This window comes from Mustela lutreola, chromosome 16 (assembly GCF_030435805.1).
Source record: "Mustela lutreola isolate mMusLut2 chromosome 16, mMusLut2.pri, whole genome shotgun sequence".
NCBI lineage: Eukaryota > Metazoa > Chordata > Mammalia > Carnivora > Mustelidae > Mustela > Mustela lutreola.
Window position 1 is genome coordinate 4,675,800 of NC_081305.1, and position 27,498 is coordinate 4,703,297.

Genomic DNA, 27,498 nt, shown 5'->3' on the forward strand with positions numbered 1-27,498 from the left:
AGGTAAATAAATAAAATAAAATCACTACTCGACTCGGTGCCTTTTCCTCATTGCAGAGGCCTGGCAAAGAGGTGGGCGAATCAGGAGGGAAGCTCTCACTAGCCTCGTTATTGGAATCCCGGAGATGCGGGCTCTTAGGTCCGGCGGATGGGCTGGGGAACACTGCCCATTATTCAGAAGGTCTCGGGCTTTGCTCTCGTGACCTGCCCCTCATCCCTGCCTCAAATTCCACGTGCACCCCAGGCACATGTGGCAGTTTCTATCGGGGAATCTCTGGGGCCCGTGTCGGTGCTGCTGGTGCTGGTGCCCGAAGGGGCCATGCATGGTTCCTTGCTACCTCTCCGCACCCCGCAGCCTCCGTGCTCGGAAAGCCTCTCCTCTCCGGCGAACCACCTCCTCTGTTCCAGAGTTAATTCTTAAGATGGAGCCCAAGAGAAGGCAGAAGGGGGACCATCCCTGGGGGAAGGATCCAGAGCAATTGGTTTGCCCTCGAGCATCTCCTGGCCAACATGATTTTTCTACCTGGGTGTCCAGGTGGGCTGCATTTCTCAGCTTCCCCTGCAGCTAGGCTGGGGTCTCAAGGCCACTTCTGGCTCCAGCCACAAAGCCCCCAGAAGACCCGCCTCCTCTTTGGTGCACAGCGACCCCGCAGGCCACACCCGGAAGGGACAGCCCCGGAAGGTGGAGGAAGCCAAGGAGGTCTGATGCTCAAATGATGGGGCCGGAGCCATCTGGCCCCGCCCCTTTCTCATCACTGGCAGTGAGTGATCTGAGGGAACAATAACTATTGTGTTAAGCTGTTGAGACTGGGGGGCTGTCCTTGCTAGGACGCTCACTGACAATTTCCATCTAACTGCGTGCCTGTGTGCTGAAAGTTGGGTTAAGTCATGCAGGAAGGTGAAGCCCCCGCTGGGACTGGGAGTGGTTGGGGAGAGACGGCTTGGAGGACAAGGTTTCGTTTGCAACAATTCTTGAAGGATTACAGTCATGGCTAATATGCACTGATTCCTACTATTTTCCAGATGCTGGGCTGAGAGCTTTGCCGGATCGGCCTGTATAATCCTTCCGATGACGCTAGGTATTATCTCCTTTTCCATCTGGAGAGAAGGAGACCAGCAGAGGCTAAGCGACTTGCCCAGAGTCCCACAGCTCTCAGAGGCAGGCCGGATATTAAATCCTGCATGCAAAAGCACAACTCTGACCACTATGCTCCTGCAGGTTTCAGCCACGAGGCTGTTATATGGAAGGAGATACAGGGGAGCCACTCGGTGCGCAGGGGCAGGGAGGGAGAGACGTGCAGAATACGTAGCATCGCAGACGGCAGGGGCTCTGGGTGTGATGGGCCCGGCTGTGGAGAGCTCTGGTGGGTCCTGAGGGAGTGGCTGGGGGCGGGGTGCCCAGGGTGCCCGTCTGAGCACGCAGACCCAGGAGAATGGGACATACGAGAGAGCCACCAGATGTTGGCAAATCCACACAGGGGGTCTGGACGGTCTTGTGTTAGCTTAAACACCTGTGCCCTCAAAGGCCTGTGCCCGACTTTGTGGGGAGAAGAGCTGCACCGGCGGCTTGGCCTGCGCCTGGAGGTGGGCTCTGCGGTGGCACAGAGGACACACTCCCCGGATACATGTCACCCGAGCAAGCTGATGAGCGAAACACGCAAATACGTCATTTAGAGGAGAAATGCATCAGGAGCGCGGACCCGTCATCTGACTTCTGTAGGCAGCCTCCTCCCCCCTCGCTGGTCACCTGTCCCCTCGCCATTTCTGTTCCCAGACATCCTGACACCGAGGGCCTCACCCTCCCAGCGACGGAAGGTCAGTGACTGCAGCCCTCCCAGAATTAAGTAATGACAAAGTGAGTTATTATCCTGCCCGGCTTCTGCTGGGGACGTAATCTGCAGCCGGGACACCTTTCTGTTGGAACGCTCGCACCACTGTCTGGGCAGTGACATGAAAAATGTCCCCTAGCATTCCCCGGCTCGTGGCCCTACATCCTCAGTCCTGATGCCGCTCTTTGGGGGAGAACAGTGTGGTTTTGTTGAGAAGGAGGGGATGTGCGATTGGATTCCTCTTCAATGTTACATTCATCCTTGTTAATCAAAGATTAGTACCTCTTAAAAAATAAACACAGCTCAGGTCCCCAGGAAGCTGACAGTAGCTCCCACGGCCTGCTTAATGACACAAAATGAAACAAAACGTGCCTTTCTGCATCTTGAGTGTGGAATTAACACGATGAAATATAATGGCGGCCGGATCTGGGGGGGGAGGACTAAAGGGGACTTTTAATTTGCTTCTTTATTCGGCTCTGTATTGGTGACTTTTTCTACAATGAGCATGCATTGCTCCTTAAAAGGCATTTAAAGGGGCGCCTGGGTGGCTCAGTAGATTAAGCCTCTGCCTTCGGCTCAGGTCATGATCTCAGGGTCTTGGGATCGAGCCCCACATCAGGCTCTCTGCTCAGTGGGGAGTCTGCTCCACCCCACCTCTGCTCTGTCTACTTGTGAGCCCTCTCTGTCAAATAAATAAATAAAGTCTTTAAAAAAAAAGACATTTCAATAACTAAACATGAGAAATATGAGACTACACTCTGAAAACCTGTAAACAAAACAAGTAGAGGGAGACTTTGCCCAAACCCCACTCTCATTCCACTCCCCAGAAGGAACCCCTATAGTTGGCCGGATGTCTGTCCTTCCAGACGACTTCCCGAGTGTTTTCCATCGATTCCCATAACACCTATTAGATCTGGAAGCAACTTTTTATTTGCTTCCTTCCTGATTCTCTGTTCCCCAAGAGGAAGCGCTTGCTTGCTCGGTTCCTCTCCCACAACAGCACCCGGCACACAGTAGGTGCTCATTAAACAATTGTTGAAGTAGCTCAAGGCCGGGAAGGCCTGGATGGGGGGAGGCATGCTGTTAAAACCACCGGGGCCTTCTGGCGGGGGTGGGGGGCCCTTTTGGTCTTCAGATGGGTTTCCGTGTTCTATCTGCTAGACGTGAGCCTGAAGCCCACTGGGGGGCGGGAGTTGGAGAGAACAAGTTACTCTGCAGAAGGTCCCCGTTTCTGCTCTTGAGGGAGAATCGGGACACAGGACACCGACATGGGCGAATCACAGAACAACTGTGCTGAGCGAAAAACGCCAGACAAAAAAGAGTATGTGCTCTAGGAGGCAATTTATATCAAAATCTAGAAAACATGCTCTCCTCCTCCGAAGGGACTTGGCACCGACCCATGGATGCCCGAGGGGGATTGGGCGGGAGGGAGGGTCACAGAGGGGCAAGTAGGGGGGTGTGTGACAGGGAGAGACTGGAGAGAGGGGAGGAGTCACCATAGGTGCCAAGGTTGGGGTGCTTTGGGGGAACATATCCTGCAAAAATCACAGAGGGAAGGGGCAGTGAGAAGGATCTGCGCTCGGGGACCGTGGGGATCCAGCCTGAAGCAATTTGGGGCCACGTCACCGTCTCCCCGTCACATCCTGATTCTGCTGGTGACGGCGAACGGGCACGCGCAGGCGTTTGTGCACACGCGCATGTGTGTGTACCTGGGTGGCAGGGGGACAGAGCAAAAGGGCGGGCGCAGGATGACGAGACAACGAGCAGCGGAAGGAACTTGTCAGGAGTGGACACTGGGAGCCACAGCGCGGGGCCTCTTTCTCCAGCCCTCTGGAACCTGCAGGAATCCTAGGGAAGCCTCTGGTCTGCTCCCGGGCAGGGTGTCAGGATTTATCACAAGCTTATTGAAGTCTCCAGGGCTGACATCTGGATGCTCAGAGGCTGCTTTTTTTTTTTTAAAGGTTTCTTTTGAGGGTATTTCCTTAGGGTATTTTTTTTTTTTTTAAGATTTTATGTATTTATTTGACAGAGATCACAAGTAGGCAGAGAGGCAGGCAGAGAGAGAGGTGGAGGTAGGCTCTCTGCTGAACAGAGAATCCGATGTGAGGCTCAATCCCAGGACCCTGGGATCATGACCTGAGCTGAAGGCAGAGGCTTAACCCACTGAGCCACCCAGGCGCCCCATCAGAGGCTGCTTATTGAATGAATACAGGACTATTGCTTTGATCGGTTGTCAGAGAAGCAACTGCCGCCTTATTGAGTACTGACGATGGACATCGGACAAAGACTGATGGACTGTCACTGGGTAGATCACCTTGCATCCGGCTGGCACGTTTCACAATGCCTGTGTCCTGGAGTCACGCGTTTAGCAGGGGTTGGTTGACGGCTCTCTTTGGGGGCAGGCACCGTGCCAGAAGTTGGGGAGAAAAGAGTCTGTGTGACCCAGGCCTTTCTCAAAGGGCTCAGGGTGCGCAGAGACCCCATCACACAGGACCCCACACACATCACACAGAGACCTACTGCAGAGACTGGCAAACTGTGGTCCAGAGGCCAAATCTGGCCCTCTGCCTGTTTGTGTAAATAAAGCTTTATTGGAACACAGCCACGCCTATCAGTTGATGGGCAGCTTTTGCATTATAACGGCAGACTTGAGTAGTTGAGCCTGAGACCCTGTGCCCCACAAAGCCTCTATTCCTTATCATCTGACCCTTTATGGGAAAGATTTGCTGACTCGTACTCTCATAGCAGAAGCTGTAATGGAAGCAACAAGTCACTGGCCCCGCTTTCTATTAAAGCAGCTCTCTGTGTTCTAAGTGAGTGGGCTCGGTGGGTAAGAGTCTTCCCAGGACTACCTTTTTGGTCCAGAGAGAAGCCAAATGGCTTCCAAGAAAGGTGTTCTGCCCACCGCATGAGCTTCTCTGAGGCAGCAGCACCGTGAACACTTGGGCAACACCATCCCCCTACCAAGGGGGCCATGACCCTCCCCCCAGGAGGTTCGGCAGAGCCCAGGTGCTTGGGGCACCGGGAGAGAGGGAAGCATCGTTTATCTTCTCAAGCTCGAAGGGGAGGCTTGCACCAAAGAGGAGCATCGAATGATAATTAAACAAAAATACTGAATTGGCACTCATTCCCACTGTTTCTTAGAGTCAGACCCTGATGGAAATCCCTTTCTAGATTTTGCAAAAAGGAATTAAATATTAACCACCGGACAGGGTTCACTGTAGTCTAAAGCCTGCTGGAAAACTGGCTTTGATGATGATTGCTTATTTCCAATTTATTCATGAATTAAACAAAAATTTGTTGACTGCCCGTGACGCGTCAGGCATGGTTCAAGACTCCTGCGGCCCCTGGCTCCAAGGGGCTCACAGCCCAGGGGGACGGCAGACAGGTAGCCAGCGTGCAGGCAGGCAGGGGCCGTCCATTCTTGCTACCCCCCACAGCCCTGGTCTAGGCACCGGGGTCTAGGCACTAGGCATCGAGTGAGGGACCCCAGCCACTGCTCCTGGACCACACAGAGGACTAGGTTCCTGCGAGCCTCTGGTCACCTTTTTGTCAACTAAACCACCCATTGCCTAATTTTACGTGCGCTTCTGTTTAAAGACACTGTATGTCACACACATGGTTGATGGACAACATTGAACGCGTGGCCAGCAGACTGTAACTCGGTCGTGAAGGCAGCTCCTCTAGCACCGTCCCTGCCTTCCTGCACGGAGGAACACCAGGCAGCACCACTCCCAGGGCCATTGGAGACAGCAACATCGCCACCCGAAAGCCCGAGAATGCAAAAAATGTGGCGCCAAACAGACCACGAGGGCACGCTGCTTTACTGTACGAGAGCGGAGACAAGAAAGCCGAGCATGGCTTGTTCTGACCTCAGCTGGAAACATGTGTGACAAGCGTCTCCGCTTTGCTGCTGTTCCACGCGTATCCGCACGTGACCACGAAAACGCTGCCAGTATTTTGGGTTACAATTAAATTTTAGCATGTTGCCTTTGCAAATACAGCAGGTGTGAATAATGAGGCTGGGTGCGATTCGAGGCAGGCAGAATAATTTCTTTTTCTTTCTTTTTTTTTTTTTTTTGCGGGGAGCATGATTTCTGTACAGTTCTGAAGAGGGAAGAAGACACCGGGGAAGGGCCACACGCGTGCAGCGGGGAGAGGCGAGAGAAAGGGAGAGAGAGAGAGAGAGAGAAGCCATCAGACGGCCAGACCAGCAGAATACTGCATGGACACTCGGAGGAGGACAGCTTGGAAGAGGGACACCAGCAGGGACAATGATGACCGTCCAGGTGAACAGGGTGTGGGTTACACCAAGCGCACTCAGCGGAGTCCCAAGAACGCAGAGACTGAAGACGTCGTCGCTAAGATGAGTAGATGTACCTTCCCGGTAACGAGACGATCTATGCATTATTTATTTTGTGAGCTGGAGAGGTCTAATTTTTAGACAGTAAGGGTGAAATACCTTACAGTAATCCCTCGCCCACAGATGCTCTTTGGCAGCTGCTCAGAGAACAGCTCATTTCCATTCCAGAGAACAGCTCGTTTGTGGGCATCCCATGAAGGACACTCAGAAGGACACCAGCGGGGGCCCTAAGAGCCATTTTTTTCAGCTCTTCTCTCTCTACTGGGTCCTCTGGTTTTCCCATCTCTGTAGATTTCGAAAGAAGCCCCAGACACAAAGAATTCAAGGGGGAGAACAGAGAAAACACTGACCCTCTGAACGCCGACCCTCAGCTTAGCTGGAGAAATAAAGATCCTAATCGGAATAGAATTTTAAAGATATTTTATGGGACTTAAGGAGAATGCACGTTGCACTGTTGCAGATTTTTTTTTTTTTAATGATGGTTTCCCCTTTCTCAAAATAAATAATTTCCTTATTAAAAAACTCTTGGACATAAGTATGTCTGAATTAGAATCCTGTCCCTTCCACTCACTAACTTTCCGACCCTGACATATCTGGGTCCCTCGCTTCCTCTTCCGTTGGGTGGGGGTGACCACACCCACTGCCCCGGCATCGGCGTGGGAATGAGATAAAGCACCGGGATTTCTAGATGTTGTATTTAGTTGCGTCTCACATTTGCCTCTCCTATTATTTCGTTGTGTTTTACTTATGTTCAAGGTTCCTGTTCTTCCCCCCCCCCCACCAATCATCTTAAACATTATTTTACGGCCTCATTTGTTTTTATTTGTATTTATTTATTCAGTCCACAGATCTCTCTTGCTTTCCTTTGGAGCCCGGCTCCGGATTCTGTGGGTGAGGAAGGTTACAGTTCTCCCGTCATTTCTCACTCTTGTGGAAAGGGCATCTGCTTCTGCCCGCGCCACCAGGATGCACGATCAGGCCTGGCGCAAAGGGTCTCCACGCAGTCTAGGGTTCGGCCGAACGCACGTTCACACCTGCCCCCGAGCCACAAAGTCACAGAGCATTTCTGATCCCTTCTTTTCAATCTGCTGAAGAAATGGGCCCAACGGGGCAGAATGGCCTTCACAGTCTGTGCTCCTACCCTATCAGAGCTGGCAGCAAAAGGAAAAATCAGTACCACTGATCCTACTTTACTTATAAATTTGATATTTTGTTTAGCATGGATTTTCGTATCAATTTTGACATGAAAAATATTGTCTGGGTAGATTGTTTGTCTTGATGGCTGGGTTTTCTGGCACATCCTAAAAGCATGTGCCCCAGGAGACTGTGTCACTCACGGCCCCCCTGTTCTGAGAACACCCAGAACTCCACAGTCTTCCTCCAGAGCCACGTCTCCTTTATCATTCGCCACAGCGTCCCGGGTTCCCCTTTGGAGAGACCCCTGTTTCGGGTGGTGGTGGTGGGAAGTAGCCACCCGCTCCCCTTCTTGCCTGGATGCAGGGGGACTGGCTTGGGGACGTGCAGCTGAGCTCTGGCAAATCTGACTTTCTCTCGCTGTGCAGGGTCGGGGTGGAGGGGCCCTGCTTTCACCCCGGGAGGTGTAACTCGAGTGCCAGGCTGCTCCCTTGGGGGTAGCCCCGACAGCCTCCCCTGCTTGGTTCTTTTTGGTGGCCACTCATTTTTTCCCCCTGGTTTATCCTCTGGCCTCCTGTCCCTTCTGTGGTCCCCGATATCAATAGAGTAACTTCTTGTATTCCACTTAATCTCGCTGATGTTGATTTCTGCTGCTTGGCGCCACGGATGCTGACAGGTCCTTGAACGGGAAGTAATCAGAGGCGCTGAACTGTAATGCCCGCTCCTGCTCCCTGGTTAAGTCTCCTCTGCTGCATCTCTGTCCAACACAGTCGCCCAGATCCTCAACTTGTTTGGGGAACAGAGTCTCTACTAGTCACGGTGTTATTTGCACGGCATCAGAGGCTTTGCAGAACATTTTAAAATATTGACCCATTTAATCCTGATGCTCAAACCAGGAACAGTTTTACTAGCAGAAAATAGGACTGTGCTACACACACTCTACAATGATTGCGAAGTCGAGCACAGCCGTCCGTCAGGAAGCCGGGCTGCAACCCTCTGAACGTCAGCCATCTGCAGGTGCTGCTCAGTAACGGTTCACCAGGCAGCCCTGTGCTCTGTCCTCTCTGAGGACTCGCTTGCAGGCGAGTGAACGGCAAATAACAAAACTTAGTATTTAGAAGCTTCTTTCTGCTTCCTTCTATCTCCCCAGGAATGAGGAGGAGACAGCCATTGTCACGAGACCTTCAGCAATGACAGCCCCTAGGGTTGGCTGTGGCCCCAGCGCCATTCCTGGGAGCCGCAACTAACTCCCACATTCAGCCCTAATAAGTGTTTCGTACACTTGGCTTATTCTAAGTCCAGAATTTGGGAAAACCGCAGATTATAGGAAAATACCCTTTTCATTCTTGAATGAATGCCTTTCCACTCTGCGTTAGGAATGACGACTGGTTCGCTGAGTGGCTACTCTGGGCCAGGCACTGTGTTCTCAGCGCTTACCCTGAATTCCCCTCCACGGTGACTGTCACTGAGACCGTGCTTCCCCCTACTTTACAAGGAGGACACCGAGCACAGAGAAATGGGGTGTCTGCCCGAGGTGACACATCTGCAAAGTGGCTGAGTGGGAATTTGTTCCCAAGAAGTCGTGCACTCCCCGGGAGCCCTGGGGTTTTGCCACCTCCCTTCGCGAGGCCACATGAGACTGGGGTGGAGCGGGATGCTCTGCGGCAGCCCCTGGAGGCAAGACGGAAGGAAAAGTCAAGATCTGCTTCGCCCACACCCACGGAGAAAACAGGTTTCACATTTGTGCTGCTCCAGTGCCCATAAGGAGTCTGGCAGCATTGGGAAGTGAGCCCCGCTCCAAGACCCCCGTCTGAACAGGAGGCCCCGGGAGGTGGGGAGGAAAGAAACAGGGAAGCTGTGACAGAGGCCTCCCTGCTGGATGAGAGGACGGACGCATACCACCCCGCCCCACCCCCTGCCATGGCTTTCTGAAACCCCTGCCCACGCGGCTCTACCCAAACCCTGCCTGTGGCCCTCCCAGGCATCTGGGCAGTGGAGTGTTTCACCATGAGGTTCAGCAGCAGAAGCTGTCATAGATTTCAGGACGATCTGCTCAAATCAGAAACAGAAGGTTTTGTTCTGAGAAATGGAACGTGATAGAGCAGGGCCATCGAGTCTGTTTGCCAGCACACCCGGAGGGCTGAGCCCCGGCTTGGGTCTGGCTTGGGAGGCAGAGGAGCAGGAAGGAGAGAGGTCTGTCTTGCCATCAGATTTCTTGCGTGTGACTCCAGGGGACTCTGGGTGAGTTGCTGACTCTCCCTGAGCCTCACTGTCCTCACCGGGGAGGAAGGGCCAACCCAGCACCTTCTTTATGGGTTGCTGGGAAATTGTATGTGACCGAGCACGTAAGGCCCGGAGAACAGAGTCGGGGACAGAGAAAACGCCCGCTACTTCTGTCATAACCACAAGCGCATCTGTGCGGCTGGGAGCAAGGGGCTGGCGCGGGTGTCGCTGTTGGAGGAGTGGACCGGGGGGTGAGGCAGGACACGCTGGGGGCGGGAGCGGAGAGGATGGGCAGAGCCAGGCCAGCCGAGGGCTGAGCCACTCCTGGCTGAGGGTCCACTCCATCCTGGGCCCAGGGAAGTTGTGTCTGTGTCGACTTCGGCTCGGCAACGTTGGGGTCCAGCCGCCCAGGTGAGAGTGCGCGTACCTAACTGTGGCTGGGTCACTTGTGGAGGTGGGGCCTGGTGTAGAATGTGCCAGGCAGGGCCACGCCGGGGCCTCCTTTCCTTTCTGCTTTCACTAACCACTTTGGGGATCTCGAAGACTCCGGGATTTAAATTCCATTTGAACGTGGACGGCACCCGGACTTTTCTGTCTAGCCTAGATCCTCCCTGCTCTCCAAGTCCTGCTCCCTACCTCCGACTCAAACTCAGTGTGATCGAAACTTCCTCCTCTGAGTCCCTTCCCAAGGGAGCTCGTCTGCTTCATAGACGTCCAGCTGGTCTGGGAGTCAACGGTCACTCCTCTCTGTCACATACACACAAACACACACACGGGCACACGCACACGACTGGTTAGCACATCCCGGCTGCCGTCCCCTCTCAGACATGCTCCATATGGCCTGCTTCTCACTGCTTGTACTGCTACGGCCAAGTCCAATGCCACTCCACCTCCCACCTGGCTTATCGTGGGTCCCTCCCCACTGGTCTGTGCGGTTTCTTCTGCCCTCTTCCAAAACCACCAGTATTCAGCTTCCTGTCTTGTTCACCATCAAAGCTTTACCTCCAAGCCCCTCCGGCCTCATCTCCCCACCTCACCCACTCTGCCCCAGATCCAAGGACCCCTCCCTCCCCGCATCTCACACCTCTGCACACCCTGCCTCAGGGCCTTTGCACTTGTTTTTTCCACCTCCTCCCCACATATCTACTGCTTCCTTCAGTTCCCTACTGAAATGCCGTGCCAGCAGCAAGGCCTTTCCTGACCCCCTCTCTAGAGTTTCCGACCCCACTTCTTTTCCTTCCTCTGCACTGATCACCCACAACTAGGCTATTTACTTTCTTGCTTGCTTTCTCTCTGCCCCACTGGCATATAATCTTCATCATATAAAGATTCTATGATATATTTTTAAACTGTTTCTGCTGCTGCTGTCTCCCCTGTGCCTAGAAAAAGGCCGGCATGTTGTAAGTGCTCATTACCTAGCAGTGGTAAGAGCTGGCCTAGTCCACCCCAACCCTCGTCCAGATCCACACACGCGGCCCTCATGCAGGAATGCAAGGCTGGTTAGAGCTGACTCCATGGGGGTCTGCTCTTATCCTGCTAGCGTACACAAGGAGCCCCCTGAAATAAACTCTGTGGGAGACCTTGGCTCAGGGCCTCACCACTTGAAAATGCAAACTGCATGACTCCTCTGGGACAAAACTGGGAGCTGCTGCCGAAACACACTTCTTGAATTAGTTACAGGACACACTGTCTCTGGTTTTTCACCTGTGTTAGTACTGAGGCCATGGTGAGCCCTTCGTGAGCCCCCTGGACGCTCTCGGCCACGGCCTGGTGTTGCTGATTGACAAAGTGGGGTGAGAAGACAAATGAGCCATTCTCCCTGGTCGACTCACTTCTCTTGCCATCCTGAAATGTGTGCCTCTCTCTATCAATACGTTCTTGGTAGCTTCTGCAGCAACCTTGGTCTATCTCAAATGCCTTTATCAAAATAAAAAAACCAAAACCAAAACAAACCACCCAGTGCAGTAGCGTGAACAGCTTAGAGAAAACAGTGGGCGAGAAACCATATTAGCATTTGTCAATATTTCCCATGTTGGCCCCGAGAACTAATTTCTCAGGCTGGCTAGAAGGACCATCCTAATTATATTCAAATATAACCAATTTGAAACAATGCTTTCAGTAATGAGAGTCTGGCCCGTGGCAAATTTACAACAACACGTGGAGATGGATGTTAAAAAGGTGGTTGGATTATAAAATAACCTTTCAACTGTTGGTCCAAATGGTCAGCTCTTTCATATTAACCGAACGGAGTGCCTCTAATTGAGGTTAATAATGAAAATCTCCCATCTCTGGATCGTCATAAAAGCCAGAATTCTAATTTTCGCCACTGAAGATGTTAAATCTTTAAACATTCGGTTGTTTAATTTATTAGACCTTGTTTCCCCTGGCATCTTCCTAACAGAAAATCTGACCACTAAAAATAAGAGTCAGCTGTGCTGATATATTTACATAAATAATTAAAAAACTCTACGGCCGGAGCAGGCGATAAAACGTATTGCCACCATAAACTTGCAATGGAAGAACATCAGTTTAATTAAAAGCTACAAAGGCACCACTGTAAACAATTCATTTGCATTTCAAGCTCTGTGTTTGTTGACTGGGGAAAGAATTAATTCATTCAACAAAGCGAAACAGAAAGGACCTCACCCCAAATCCCGTTATTGAGGTCAGTAACCACATTTAATTAAGATGAAGTGTTAATAATATATTTGAGTAGAGGGAGGTTCTTTTAATTTCCCCAGGTAGAAATGTTATTTTTTAGCCTTTAACTCCTGATTAAAATTTAACAGGTGGGAGTCACCCCAAATTAAACTCTTAAATCTGGTTTTGAAATCTGTTCTTGGCAACACGAGGAGTCTGAAACCCCCCTCCGCCCCTCCCCACAAATGGGAGGCTACCATACACTTCGAGCCTCTGTGTTCCCGAGAAGGCCTGTGAAGACCAAATCCCAACTTCCAAGCAGACTGATTTTTGACATCTGCTTCTAAAGATCTTAGAAGATACAGAACCAAATGTCCCATAGACAGCCTGCGTGCGATTTCCCCTTGATTTCACCTCCGGGCACTTCTGTCTGCCTGGCCCAGGCCGGGCTGGGGCTATTTCAGGAACTCTCAGCCTCGATGAGTCTTCTCTGTCCCTGGTGGCCTCCTCCCAAGCCCTAGCAGATATCCTGGCACGTACCCACTGGCCAAATACATTTTTTGGTCCCGTGAAAGTTTTGAGATCACTTTGGCCTTTGGCATGATTAAGCTATCAGGAATACGTCATTAATAATCCTCTAGGATTTCGCTAGCAAGGCGAGATCTCGAATGGGCTGCAAACAGATGGTTTCGCCGGCTTTAAAGTTGACCATGGTCGTGTCGCCACGATGCTCTCTCCGGATGTTCGAGGTCTATTCATTTAGATTTTGTTCTTTTCTTTTCCAACTGTGGAGACGACGGATTACGCGTTCGGGTCCCTGAAGCGTTGTAGGCCCCCTGGAGAATCGGAAGGTCCACGTGCCGGGCCTCAAGTGCTAACTCTGAGGTGGTGCTGATGCGACTGCATGAGGGAGGGATGGTTACCCGCCTGCCACTCCCCCCACCCCACCCCCCAGGGCCCGGGATCGGTGAGACGATGGAGAGTTAGGGCGAGAATGACAGTAAGGCGTCAGGAGGGTAGCGCCAGATGTCCAGAAAGCACATGTCCAGATGCCCAGGGAGCACAGTCCCGAGGTCAGAGCAGTCCCCCACCCCCCGCAGAGGTGATACCCAGCCCGCCCCATGGGGACACACGCGTGGGCACCGTGGGCTCTCAGCAGCCCCAGACGCTCTCCCCCCACGTCGGCACGCTCTCCTCCCACGAAGGAGGACTCCGAGAGGCTCCCCGAGGCTCCGCTTTCCTCATCGGTGAAAAGGGAGGCCAACGATGTGTCCTTCGCGGGTTCATGGGCAATAAATGATCCCCCTGTGAAGGTGCTTTGGGTGCACGTTGATATAAACACGCTGGGCACTTTGTCCCGGGACCAGCAAGCTTACCGCCCCTCTCTCTCAAACACCTGTCTCCAGGCGGGGTGCGGAGACGTCCTCCAGTTTCGGGGATGGGGGCAGCCGGGTCCCAGGAGGTGGAGGGCTGCACAGAAGTACAGAGAGAGCTGGGTTTCTGGAGGATTCCGGACCGCAGCGATGCTTGGACACAATTTCTGCTGCCTGGCTCTTTGTCCCCAGCTGGCGACCGCTGGTTCTGACTTCCCAAGGAAACCGTGTATTTTCCTCCTTCCTTCCTTGCCCTCCTGCCTCCAGCCTTCTTTGTGGGACCCATGCTCTTGCTCTCACGACTGCAAGCTCCCCGGGGGCTGCGGGCAGAGGCCGTTCATTGACAAGCAAGCCCAGCACCCCGGGGGGGTCAGCAGGCTCCCAACGAACACTGTTCAACTGAGCAACCGAATGAGCGGTAACGACAATCCTTGCGCTTTCCCTCCGCCAAGCATTTGGTCTTGAGCAACATGATTATCTATTATTTTGATTGCGTAGAAATCTAATATCATGGTAGGTTTGATCCTTTTAAATTTATCCTGTGGTTTTTCATTATGGAGAAAAGCTCAGTTCCCCATGGCAGAAGCGTCTAGTTACTCGACACTGTATCCTCTCTTCCTTTCTTAATTCGTAAAGAATCCCAGTTTCAAAAGCTAGCCGCTACCCAGCTAAACGACCCTACGGTCTGGTATCCCTCGGAGTTAGGTGTGGTCATGGGACTAATTTTGGCCAATGAGATTTACACAGTAATGGGGCTGACTTCTAGGACATTTCCTTAAAAGATGGGAGACCCGATGCTCTTCTTCCCTCTTCTCCCATCTCACAGTCTGGAATGTAGACATGAAGCCTGGCACACTAGCAACCATTACAGCCCATGAGGAAGGGGATACCAGCCCGGAGGTAATCGAGTGGTGAGCAGGAAGGAGACTGGACCCCGTGATAGTTTTGTGGGACCTCCATACGAGCCCTGGGCCCTGCCGTGGCTACTCTAGACTTCTGTTACAGGAGACTCCCCACCCCCCAAAAAAAGAGTTCTGTTTTTTCTGAGCCACGGTCATTTTGAATTTTCATGTTATGTTCAGCCAAACTCAATCTTCCCAGATACAGTGCTGCTCGACCCACCCTTGCAGGGCTCCCTGGATGAATGTTTTCTCTAAAACCATGTTGAGCAATGATAGGTCATTTCATCTCAGCACGAATGATATTTCTCAACACATGGCTTATATATTCAGTGTGTAGTCAGGAACCTCTGCTGTGGTGTGGTTTATTGTAGACCCCGGACAAGACGAGCTCGGTCTGAAAAAATGCTCAAAATAGGAATTGCTACTTGGGTGGCCCCAAGGAAATCCCCCGATTGTGAAAGACAATGAGATAAGTCCTCTCAGGCTGTTGGGAGGGACTGAGCGGCCGGCTGCCTCCCCAAAGCAACGGAACCAACAGGGCCCAAGGGGTCCTCCCTGGTATTCAGTTCACTGGTGGAGAACGTGGGACAAAGGCATTTTGTCATTTGTCATACATTTCCAGTGTAGCGTAAGGATAACTGAGCGGCTCCTTCCGACAGCAATTAGCCAACAAGCTCAGATGCAAAGTCTGCTCCTTATTAGAGACACCCGAACATCACGAGTGTCACGGGGAAATGCCGGGCCCCTGTCTTGGGGGCGTGGAGCCGGGGCTGCGGTGTGCAGAGGGGGATGGGGTGAGGGAGGCGGAGCCGAGTGGCTTTCTAATCCTGACATCAACTCAAATCTTAAGGGAAAATATAAATGTGACTGCGTGGGTATGAAAAAAAGAACTCTTTTTACGACAAAAGGCATTAACAATACCAATACTTTGGGTGCAAAGTATTTTCAAAAAAGTTCTCCGGGAAATTAATGATGCATTCAACAATTTAGCTGTAAGCATGTCCGCTGACCTTTTCAAAAAATAATTGCATACAATTGGAAACACTCTTAATATCTAATAACAAGGAAATGAATGAACAAATGAGAGCGTCCATGTAATAAGATAATAGAATTCTATCAGGCAATTAAAAATAATGGCCGTGTCTTGACAGGAGAAGCTGTTCACCATGTCCTGGGAAGCAGACAAGGCAGGTTCCCAGACAGGACGGGTGATGGGAGCTATTTCTGGTAATAAAAACGGAAGGTTTCTCACATGTGACATCGGACGGAGATATACCCACATTGTCAGGAGGGGATTTCCTGGGCGAGATGATCACCAATTCTTTATTCTCTTCTTTATTCTCAACTGCCTTTTCCAAAGTCTCCTCCATGAACTATCTTAACTTTATAATAAGGATAAGAAGATAGAAGTCATTAAAAAGAAGAGTTGTGCTGTCACCAGCCCGCAGATGTCCATTCTGATTCGGCGGAGAGGGCGGCGATGGGCTTTTTCACAAGTTTTAATAACTCGGGCTTTTTAGTGAGAATATTCACTCTGATGCCCGGACACCTCCTGTCTTCAGCATTACAGACTTCTCAGAGATCAAGGCGCCTTTCACAGACTTGACTGTTTCCCGGTGAGATGAAAGAGGGCCCACCAGGGGCCGGCCGTGCCAGCCTCATGTCCGAGACAAGACGCGCCTTTCATCACGGGAGCCAGGACACCAGCCGTGATGGGAATCGGCTAGAAAGTTTGTTAAGTTTGGGGTGGGTTCGGGGTGCGGAGGAGGTTTCCCTGCTTTGACAGGGAAGGAGCCTGCCCTCAGGGTTGGGGCAGGACCCGTGTCAGGGGCATCTCCCCCTGGGCTCCAAAGCTCCCAGTTCTGGTGGCAAGAGCTGCACCTGTCCGTGAGGCTGTCCCTGCCTCTGATGAGCTCAGCACCAGCACCAGGGGAGGCGCGGTGGAGGGAGCCGAGAGCCAGGCCCAGAGAGGAGCCCTGCCGGCCACGCTGGGGTCCCGCGGGAAGGCCTGTGTGGGAGGAGTCTGACCAGAGAGAGAAACGTGTCCATCTCTCAATCCCTCTCTCTCGCCCACACACATCTACTTTGCTTCAAGGCTGGAAGAGAGTTCTCTCCAGACACTGCTAGGCTCAATCTGTAAATGCTCGTTAAGTAAACCAGCCACAGAGAAACACCTCGGCGGCATTTCCTGAGGGCACTCATAGCGTTGAACGTGGTCTCAGTGACTCTTGGTGGTTCCTCATGGCTCAGCCCCCATTCCTGACTCCTGGGAAACGCATCCCGCATTCCTGCGGTCATCATGGTGGGACGTGGGGCCCACGGTGGGCACGCCTTCCCCCCCACCCCCCTGCTACTCCATTTGGCTCCGAGAAGGGCATGTGTGCAAGTTGGCTCGGTGAGACCCAAGTGTGGCCCTTGGACTTGAACTTTCAATCGGGAAGCATCTCTTCCTGGTGGGAGGGTTGAGGACGGGCACTGCCGGTGGCCGTTCAGGCACGGCTGAGGCTGAAGCCGACCCAGGGTGGAGGAGCAGAGCCAAGAGGTGCGGTAAGAACATACGCCAGACACCCGAGTTCTTGTGCTGGGTTCCCTCGTGCCCGTGCGCCTTTCAGATACGTGGGCTGATACGTGGCATCTTGGGCTAAGCCACCCGGAAGAGGGACTGGCAGCTTACGGGGAAGGGTCAGATCTATGACGACCGACTGGAGCTTCCCACACTCCTGCCTCTTAACTCGGGTCTCCCATCTAGGAACGGGGAGCACATCACTCGCTCTGATCTCCTCTCTCACGTGGTGGGTGCCGCAGACGGACCTTCTGCCTGTGCTACAATGCGGAACGTGCGCATCCCATGCCAGAAGCCGGGTCCTTGCGCACCATGGCTCCCAGCCTGGTCCTGACACCCCCTCAATGTCTGGGCTCTTGCCAGTCACGCCCTCCCTCTCCGGAGCCAGAATCTTGCCTGCCTCAGTGTGCTGGGACGGCTCTCCGAGGCCGGTCCCACATCCCAGCTCCACACGCCATCTGCAAGATGGGCTCTCCTTCCTCTGTCCCCATCAGCTGCCCGCCGTGGTGGGCGGCCACATCCGGAACATCCGCTCTGGTCCCCTGATCTGAGAGGCTCACGACCGCGGGCTACGGAGAGCAGACGCACCCGGGGTTCGCGAACCCGCGTGGGTGAGCGGCACGAGTGGGGTAAGGGTCGGAGGCGGTTCACTCCTTCTTCTCTGTGAGGCCGGGGAGTGGCAGCCCGACCTTTCCATCCCCGAGAGACGCAGCACGGCCCCGAGTTCCTGTGCTGTTGCGGGGCCTGACCCTCTCAGCATGTTCTTTAGTTCTATATGCGATGCAGGGACTCTTCCAGCAAATTCCCCAGTTTGCCCAAGTCGGCCAGAGCGGGTCTTAAAACAGAGAACCCGGACAGACCCGCCTCTCCCGCTGCTGCCGTCTACCACGCATCTGCCCCTCGCCACCCTGTTAAGGCTTCTTGATTGGCGACATCCCAAGTCACCCAGGGACGGCGGAGCTCCCCGCCACCCCATCTCAGCAATGACAAGCCCATCCGAACTCCACATTTGGTTCCTCCCCACCCCAGAGCCGCCTCTTCCTCCTCCTGTTGTACAAGTACAAAATGACCGTTCAGCTCCCACAAAGACAACCTAGATGAGTGCGTCCACCTTACCGGCTGTGAAAGGGACCAGCTTCCCCGCCTCAGGACTTAAGGTAAACTTGCTCTTTGATATTTAAATTGCGTATTTCCTTTGCCTGGTACCCAGCAGGAAAAGCAAAGAGAGAGAACAGAACGGCGATTTCAGGTCACATTATTATCGGATTTGGCATAGTGCAGGCCTGTATCTCATCCGTCCGGCATTTCGGAAAGTTTTGTTCTGAAAGTAAATCGCCTTTTGGGATTGGAAACGAACGTGCGCCGCGTGCCGGCCAGCTCGCTCCCTGGTAACGGGGCCGCGCGGAGATGGTGACACGTTTCCAGGTGTTTTGAATCAGGAAAATACGACCCGTGTTTATTAGAAGTGTATCTAATACTTGATTATCTGTTCCTCCTAGGAGAGGAAGATTAGATTTTGGAAGAGAAAGATTAATAACTTTCTTTTGCGGAGACAAGCGTGCGTTTGGACCTGCATACCCGATTCGGGCTGCTGGTGAAACACGGCACCGCGGAGAGCAGCTTGTCTCCGCGGGCTCCGTGGGTAATGATCATTTAATTAAATCTTGTCATGAAAACACCTTCCTTCTCGCACCGGACAGAGTTTAAGAAATGAAGACAGAAATTTTTAAAAGACTGTTTTCTTTTCTTTCTTTCTTTTTTTTTTGGCTTGCCATTTATCAGTGGAAAATCTAACCCCGATGTTCCAGTTCTATAGACCAGTGATGTCTGTTCCATCCCGTTTTGACCCGGTTGGGAATCCATAGCCCTAGGCCTAGAGCAAGGGCCTTTGCATACTGACCTGTTTCTATTCTGATTCCTCTGCTAAGCTGGGCCACCTGGAGCTGTTACTGAACCTCTCTGGGTTCCTAATACGCTTGTCTGTCTGTGGAGTCAGCCACTGCCTTCCTTAGCAAGCTGTGGTGACCAGAGTGTGGGTCAAGTGTCTGAGAGGCAAGGCACCATAGCTGGTGGGCTTTCTTTTCTTTTCTTTCTTTCTTTCTTTTTTTTTTTTTTTTTTCCAGGGATTATGCTTGGCAGACCCCTCTGGCCATTTACAGAGACAGCCTGAAGTCCCTCTCCTCCTGAGCTGGTCTATTGCTGGGAAGCAGGTGTGCGGGCAGCAGGCCCCCCCACCCGGACTCAGCCTGGTCTTGATACAATCAGCCACAGACTTCACTGCGACACGTACCTTCTCGTTACCCAGATCCCTAACAGATTTAATTTAATGCTAGGTCGCTCCTGACAACCAGGCCTGCAGCCGGGAAAGAAATACTATTTCTGCGTGACTCGGGTCTCCAGGTAGAGAGCGGCTCACCTACCTGATGGTTTGATGCTGCAGGGAATCAGGGTCTGTGGCGTTCACGGTCAGAAGCACGCTGCCTACGGAGATATTCTCCTGCCTGGTCACTGTCATGGGGTCCGGGTAGAAAACCGGACCCTCATTGACATCCAGGACGGTGATGTGGACCGTGGCCGTGGAGCTGGGGCCGTAGGAGACGTCGGGCACCAGCGGGTCCTCATTTTCCACTTTGATCAGCAGGGTGTGAAAGGCGGAGATCTCGTAGTCCAGGGGCTGGAAAGCAGAGATGGGAGGCTCAGCATGTGTATCTGCTACAGAGGGCAGAAGGCGCCTTTGCCCCAGGTCCCTGCGACAGCCCACGAGCCGACGTGTGGGTGATCGGGTTTGGATCCAGGTTTTGTGGGCTAATGTGAATGCAGCGTGGGGGCCTCCTTAAGGATATGCAACATCCAGATACAGAATTGGGATGGAAGCTGGTAGTTTTTGTTTTTGTTTTTGAGATTGAGAAGTGACAACACATGATGTGAGCCCAGAGTGCTAGGGTCCCCGTCTGAGACCATCTAAAGATGATGCCCTCACCCTGCCGACATTAAAAGTCTTCCTACTTGTAACCCGTAGCCCCATGACTCTGACACTCCGTGGGTTTCGGGGACAAACAACTCTGAAACCTAAACCTTCGCCAACTACGGGGTCACCCTGCCTCGGTTACTATGGGGGGAGGTCGAGTGGAAAAGGCAGCCCCAAATTCCATCTTTAATGTTTCCATCTCCCTGGCCACAAGCGCCGAAGCGGGATTCTGGACAGCAGGAAAAGGAGAGTTTCTCCTGCCGGTTGCATTTCCGGGGAGGGCGTGGCATAGGGAAAAGGACTGGAGGGGACTGGAGACACGTGGGGTTAAGCCTCGGGGCCCTTCCCCACCTGAGGGCATTTAAAACCTGCGGGCAATTTTCAATGGTCACCATGAGTAGGGGCTCTGTGGTCAGATACAGGGCAGGGATTATGAGACACATGGCCGTGCCTGGGAGGGACCCTCCAGCATGATGATGGTGGATGGTCCTGGCCCCAGGGTCACTGAGATGTGGCCCCACTCTAGGTGATGTCGCAAAGGGCTGGTAGAACCCGCCTCCCCCAGCGGCTGTGCAGAGTCAATCAGGTCACGTTCAGGAGACCCCACTGCTGACATTATTAATATGGGGGTCCTGCCCACCATGAACGACACGGACGCCATTCACCTGGCCACTCTCCAAACCATGGGATGACCCACGAGTCACATTTCCTGTCACTGAGGGCGTGTGGGGAGACATTTAGGTCGGATGAGGGCAGGCTGTTTATTTCAAGTAATTTTCCTCATATTGACTGGGACGATGGGTAGCTAACGCCTCAGACCCAGGACACATGGATGCTCTTGCTGGAAGGACAGGACCAAAGTGAGTGCGGGGAGTCGGTTCGCACTCGACCAAAAGGAAGCAAAAGGTGAAAAGGTTGTAAGAGCCACAGGAAGTGGGAGCAGTGTGAGACCGGGAAGCTGGGCAGAGAGCCCTGCACACGCACGCACACGCACACCCACAGGAAATGCTTCCTGATGGTAACAGGACCCTCTCTCCGCACCTGCCACAACTCCCAGAGGGACTTACAGTGTTAACAGGTGTAGCGCTCCTGGCACCGAGGAGCTACCCAGTTAGATGTGGGTCCCATCCCTGTAACACACGAATATCTCACCCTCCATCCCTCTCCAGTAAGAGACTTCTGTCCATCCCGAGTGACACCCCAAATACATGACCTCGGCGACATACATTTCAAACTGGGGCCCAGGGTGTTGCCATGCACCCAGATTTATCATTTATCCCAAATCTAGCCCAGCTGATTTTTCTACCACGATGGAAAAGCCACCAGGCTGGGGTTTCTTCCATTTGTGAGCTCCACGAGACTTGGAACAGCAGAATTTGAGCCTGAGGTTGAGGCTGACATGGTGAGTGGGAGGGCCGGGCCACTTGCCGCATGGAGTAGGGCAGACCCGGGCGGGGAGAGAAGATCGGGGTCCCCAGAGGAAGTGGTCTGGTTTATTTACACATGGCCTTTACACAGTATGACTAAAATGCGTGTTTCTTTACATGGTAGGTATAAGTGTGTACGTTTCTGTTGGATCAGTACACGTGTGCCCATATAGTAAACACGCACATGTGTGTTTTTACATGTCAGATGTGCATGTGTGTATATGTGAGCGAATGTGTGTATGATAGGGGTGTGTGTGTGTGTGTGTGTGTGTGTGTGTGAGGAGCTCTGTCTGGGTTCCCTGAGACTCCAGCCAAGTCTGGAAGCAGAGCCTGAGGCAGGGATTTGGAGCACGATGTACTGGCGTGCCTTCTCAGAAGAAGAAGGGAGCAGGGAGGTGGTCTCTGCTGGAGTCCAGCTACAGCTCAGTGCCAGGGGAGCTCTGGAACTTTCCCTGATCACCAAATCAGCCCCATCTCAGGGTAGTGGGTGGCCTTTTGCCTCCCTCTGCAGTCAGGTGCCAGCTGCAGGCTCTTTCTAGCGGGCAGAGCTTGGCTTGCCTTCCCTTCGGTGGGCTGTTCTGCTGGGAAGATGGAGGCTGGGAGCCAGCACTCGGGGCTCTGGGAGCGTCTGCTCCCACCTAGTCAGGGACCCTGGTGGGTGCGTTAGTTTCCTAGGGCTGCCGGATAAAGGACTGGGTAGCTTAATAATACAGAAATCAACTGTCTCACAGTCCTGGAGACCAGAAAGCACAAAATCAAATGGGAATGGGGCTGTGCTGGCTCTGAGAACTTTGGGGGGAACTTCCCTGCCTCCCCCTGGGGTTCCCTGGCCTGTAGCCGCCCCACTCCCATCTCTTCCTCCGTAGCCATACAGCCCCCTCCCTGCGTGTCCCTGTCATCTCCTCACACGAACACGGTCCTGCTGGAGGGGGGCACACCCTCTCCACCATGACCTCAACTAATCACATCTGCAGTGACTCTATTTGCAAATATGGCCACATTCAGGGGGGTCGGGGGTAAGGACTTCAAACTATCTTTTCTTGGGGGGCACAATTCAATCCACACTGGTGGGCCAGACCCATGGCTCCCCGACCCCCACAATATACATGTCTGGTTTTCACCACCGCCCTTCATTCCATCCCACGACATTATTTATCCCTTACTGTGCACCTACTGTGTGCTAGGAGGGCTCTGTGAGCATCAGTGCACCTGGTCCTCACTTTACATCATAATAGCGGGCATTTTTAGTCCCCTTTCCTCCTTGAGGGAACAGGCTCAGAGAGGTTGAGTAACTCAGTCACAGTCACACAGCTAATAAGCAGCACTGAGCCACGCGTTGGCTCGGAGAGTGTGATGAGAAAGGAGGGAGAACGGACATCCCCTGAGCGCCACCCTGGCCTCGGAGGGTTTGGGAAGTGACCAGTGCACAGAGGGAGGGCAGAGGGGCACTGAGTCGTACAATGTCTTTCTGGAGGGCAGGGCCGCTCGAGCGCTGGTTCCCACCTGCACTATCCCTGGCTGTAATAATTCCAGCTGAGGGTTTCCCTGTGCAGGCCGCCAGGAGCTGGTGCAACGTGGCTCTCTCCTCCCGGACGTTGCCCTGGCTCACGCAGGGTGAAGAGGCCCTCCCTCATCTGGGGCGTATGACTTTAGTGATATGATCTGTCTGATGCAAGGTCTCTAGATCAGGGAGGGGAGGGAATTGAACTTCTGATAACACTTCTTAAACACTTCTGATCAAGTTCCAGAGATTCCACCTAATTCCTATTTCATCAGTGTCAAGTGAGGGTGTGGACAAGCATCACGGAGTCGTCACAGGCTGGGAAAGCCAGCCCACACGGGAAGTGTAAAGAACCTGTGGGAAGAGGGAAGGTTTGAAAGTGCGCCAACAGTGATTTGCAAGCCTATTATGGGTTTGCGGATCAAGGCTTTCTGGATATTTCCATCTCCTCCAGGGACAGAAGAGATAATACACTTAAAATGCAGGGTAGATTATGTTCAGTGGGAAGGGTAACTCTCTGACAGTTTTGGAATAGGTTTACAAAGCAACTAAGAGCATTGCTGAGCAGAAGGTTTTAAAGAGGAAAGAGGTACTTGCTTTCCAGAACTGTTAGGATTTGGTCCTGCAGAGAGGAGGGACTCCCCTGGGAGCCACAGAGCCCTGTAATTTCTGCTCATTCTTCGGTATGTTCACTGCTAACTGGTTAGGGCACAACAGCTCATTGCCCAGTGACCATGCCCACCCCGTGCTCCCCTGCCCCTCTCTTCCTGCGGAGGCCCCAAAAGCCAGATTTGTACTTCCTATCCTTCTTTGCAGCCGGGACGGGCCCGAGTTATCTGGCCAATGATACGTCATGGGAAATTATCTGAGAAAGCACTGGAAAAGATATTTCCTTCCCCGATGTGAGGAGGGGGCACTTGAGAGCACTCTCTCGTGTCTGCCAGGCTGCCTTCTTGCTACCTGCCTTAGAACACAGGGGGAAGATGTGATGCCCAGGGTTTTGGCAGCCACTTTGTATCCGCGAGGAAAAAAGCCAGAAGCATTTACAGAGCCCCCTGCTCGCTCTCTGATGCCTTGAGCTGCCAGCCAATCTTAGACTGACCTATCTTCATCTAGTTATGGAAATCATTAAATTCTCTTTATTATTTAAGCCACTATCAGCCTGGTATTCTCTTATTTGACCTGAGGACATTCCTAATGAAGCACAGGGTTGCTGGCAAAGTGAAAAGCATGGGGAACAAGGCAAGGCCTGCCTGCAGAAAGCTGTCCTGCTTCGACACAGGTGGGTTGAGAAGCAGAGAGAACACAAGGCTCTCAGAGCAATTCACATGGCAAGCAGCCAAAGGGAGGCGGAATCTCCATTTTAATTCTGAAGCAAAGGGAGTCCACTCACTGGTAAAACTGAGGCCCAGAGGGAGTTCAAGGTGCTGCAGGCACCTCCTCCACAAGAATTTGCAGGTGCAAACATCGTCCAGCAGGGCTCATCCACAAGGCTGTGCTCTACAAACCCCAGTATCTTCTGGGCCCGTGGCACCTCCCCCATGGGAAGGGCCGGGGAACCTGGGTCATAACTGGCCTCCCGTGTGACACTCCTGTATGCTAACATTTCAGGCTCGGTGTGGCTGGCCACAGTGGCAATGCGGGGAGAAGAGAACGCCCCTTCGTGATTCTGGTTTTCTCCTAGTGTCTGTGCCACAAGCTCTCACACACACAGGGTGGGGAGGACGGTGCGCTTCTAGAATTTATGATGAGGCTGTATATGTACCTGAGCTTTGTCTTCCAGCTGCAGGTTTGGAAAATCGCCCGATGGCGTTTATGGATCGGGGCTCGACTTCCACAGCTGGAAACTGCAACGGTTTGTAGGAGAGTCGCGTCAAGAGCTCCTGACGACCTTGCCGTTGCCCGTGCTATTAGAGGAGACCTGGGAAGCCCCGTGGGCTCCTTTTCTCAGCCAGACCTCTGAGGCTGTGAATAAAATCCTGGAAAGAACAGGGTTTGGGGGAAACCCAGCTCCTCCTCTTCCAGGGCAAGACAGAAGTGTCTCCAAGATCTGCCATTCTCAAGGGCTCCAGGTCCTGACCCTGGGGAAGGCTGTGGAAATGTGTATGGGCCCCTGCACAATAACGACCTCCCAGTGTGACCCCCAGCGGATACCTGGAACCTCATGGGACAAAAGGGACTTCACAGATGTGAGTGAGCTCAGGACCTCATGGGGGGAGGATCCTGGATTCTACACTTGGAACCCTGGAATCACAGAGGTCCTTAAAGGAAGGAGGCAGGGAAGTCAAAGGAAGAAACAGACGGGAGATGGGAACAGAGAAAAATAGAATAATGCTGCCTTTCGTCCTGGAGATATGAGAAAGGGCCACAGGCCAAGGAAGGTGGGTGGCCTCTAGCGGGTGGGGAAGAGAAGGACTTGGCTGGTCCCTTAGAGCCTCCAAGAGAGGGGGCTGCCAAGCTCAGTCCTGGGGAAGCTGATTTTGGAGCTCTGGCCTCCAGAATTTAGACTGTAAGTCTGTATAGCCTAAGGCCACTGAGGGTGTGGTCATTTGTACCAGCAGCCCCAGAACAGGACTGGGGCTCCAAGGGCCAGTTGCTGTTTATCGCCTTTAAAAAAAAAAAAAAAAAGATTTAATTAATTTATTTGACAGAGATCACAAGTAGGCAGAGAGGCAGGCAGAGAGAGAGGAGGAAGCAGGCTCCCCGCTGAGCAGAGAGCCTGATGTGGGGCTTGATCCCAGGACCCTGAGATCATGACCTGAGCCAAAGGCAGAGGCTTAACCCACTGAGCCACCCAGGTGCCCCTATGTCCTGTTTTTAAGAGAATAGCCAGGTCTCTGCTCAGATTGACTAAAAAGATGAATAATGATCCACATTTTTGATCAGAGATCTTTAGAAAAACCTTTGCATGTCCTGTTTTGCATATCTTAGATAATTCAGTATCAATCATATGGAAAATCTCATTTAAAAATTAACTTGGTTTCTTTTTAAGGTTACACGTGTGTTTGAGTTTCCTAGAACCTGTGAAACAGGTTGGTTTTGTGGCCGTGAGGATATAAATACACCCTGAAGCCCTGAGCCTTTTTCTTTTTCAACCGCAGGAAGAGGAGACGAGGGCTGCCTTCTTGACCTTCCCCAGCCGGGAGACCCTCTGTCTAGTGAAGAGGAAGGAGCAGGGGAAGCGTCCTTACTTTGACAACGGACAGCATCCCCTCGTTGGTCTGAGGGTTGGTGTGGATCTCGAAACTCTGGCCCGGATTTCCGTTGATGATGGTGTAGGCAGCCCTCCATGCGCCTGTGGCGGGGTCGTCCTTGTCCTCGACTGTCAAGTTGACGATAACCCCCACGGCTCCTTCCTCCACGGTGGCTTGAAACTGCACACAGAGCAAATGGTTATGGTCACTATTTGGTAAAAACAGCATCGACCCTTTATGGAGCCTTTCCCACAGGCCCGGTAGTGGTCTGTGACCCATACCCCCTCGTTTCACAGCCAACAGTGCAGGAGAGTTATGCTGCTGTGCCCAGCGGAGCTGGCAGACGATCCATTCCTCCTCTTGGCCTTCCCTGTGCGGAGCGGACGCCGGGAGACTGCCTTCTCTTATACTGAATGTGGCCGGAAATGATGCTCGGCGGCTGGGAGCGGCTAGCCCTTCTCCGCCTCTCTTTCCATCTGTCTACACACAGACAACCCCAGGACCCAAGGGCAGGGTGCGGCCACAGGGGGAAGAATGTGGGTCCTGGGTCCCCTCACCTATAATGAGCTGTTGTTGAAAAAGAAATACACTTCTACAGAATGGGAGCCTTTATACAATTTTGTGTGTATTTGCTCTTGCGACTTTGCTGACCTTAAACAACAAGGTCACCAGGGACCCAGGGCTCCTCCTTTGCAGGTGGGGGGACCGGAGCTGAAACCTGGGGTTTGACTCCACGGTTTCTGCTTGCTTGCACCATCTCCTCTAAAGAAGAGAGCTGATTTTCATCCGCCCCACCTCTTCCCCACAACAAGGAGGACTTTAAAAACCCATTTTCCAAGGAAACATATAAATCAGTTGTTCGGAGCCTTGTTGTACCTGTGTTTTTATTGTAATACATCTCCAATACTTGTTGCAAGTAGGTGTGGTGAAAATAAATCAATAAATGAAAAATCAGCTTTCCCATAGATAATTTCGTGAGCTATCATCAGCACATTCCTTTGAGCTGGAAGCATAAAGTATTGTTTTAGTGCTCACCTCTGACACACTACAGGTGAATAGTAATCTGTTTGCAAATATTTTACAAACAAGTAATACCAATAAGCTGACAAGAAGAAGAAATATCTTGGAATTTCAATTAGTAGGAAAGGGAGTCTCGAGACAGTGAGGCGATATCAGAAAGCCCTTGTGTTCAAAGAGAAGTAATTTGAGATATGGGGTTTCAAAAGCAGTGGCTGATTAATTGACTTGCAAATCATTAATCAGAAGCCTTAATCTTGATGCCTTGGGGGGCTGGGGCGGGGACAGGAACTAATTTGTCTACCACACCTCAGTAAACCTGGGTGGGTTGTTTCCTTTCTATGAAAGGGATGCTGGGAAATTCT

The 27,498-nt window shown here is 52.5% G+C and overlaps 1 protein-coding gene across 1 annotated transcript in view; it reads right to left on the reverse strand.

Moving 5' to 3' along the window:
* The window catches only part of CDH13 (cadherin 13), a 989,149-nt gene that overhangs the window by 65,558 nt on the left and 896,093 nt on the right, over positions 1-27,498 (reverse strand). The window contains exons 9-10 of the mRNA XM_059153524.1: positions 26,114-26,296; positions 19,447-19,700 (exon numbers count right to left, since the gene is read on the reverse strand). Coding sequence (XP_059009507.1) covers positions 19,447-19,700; positions 26,114-26,296 — 437 coding nt within the window. The remainder of the gene's footprint in view (positions 1-19,446; positions 19,701-26,113; positions 26,297-27,498) is intronic.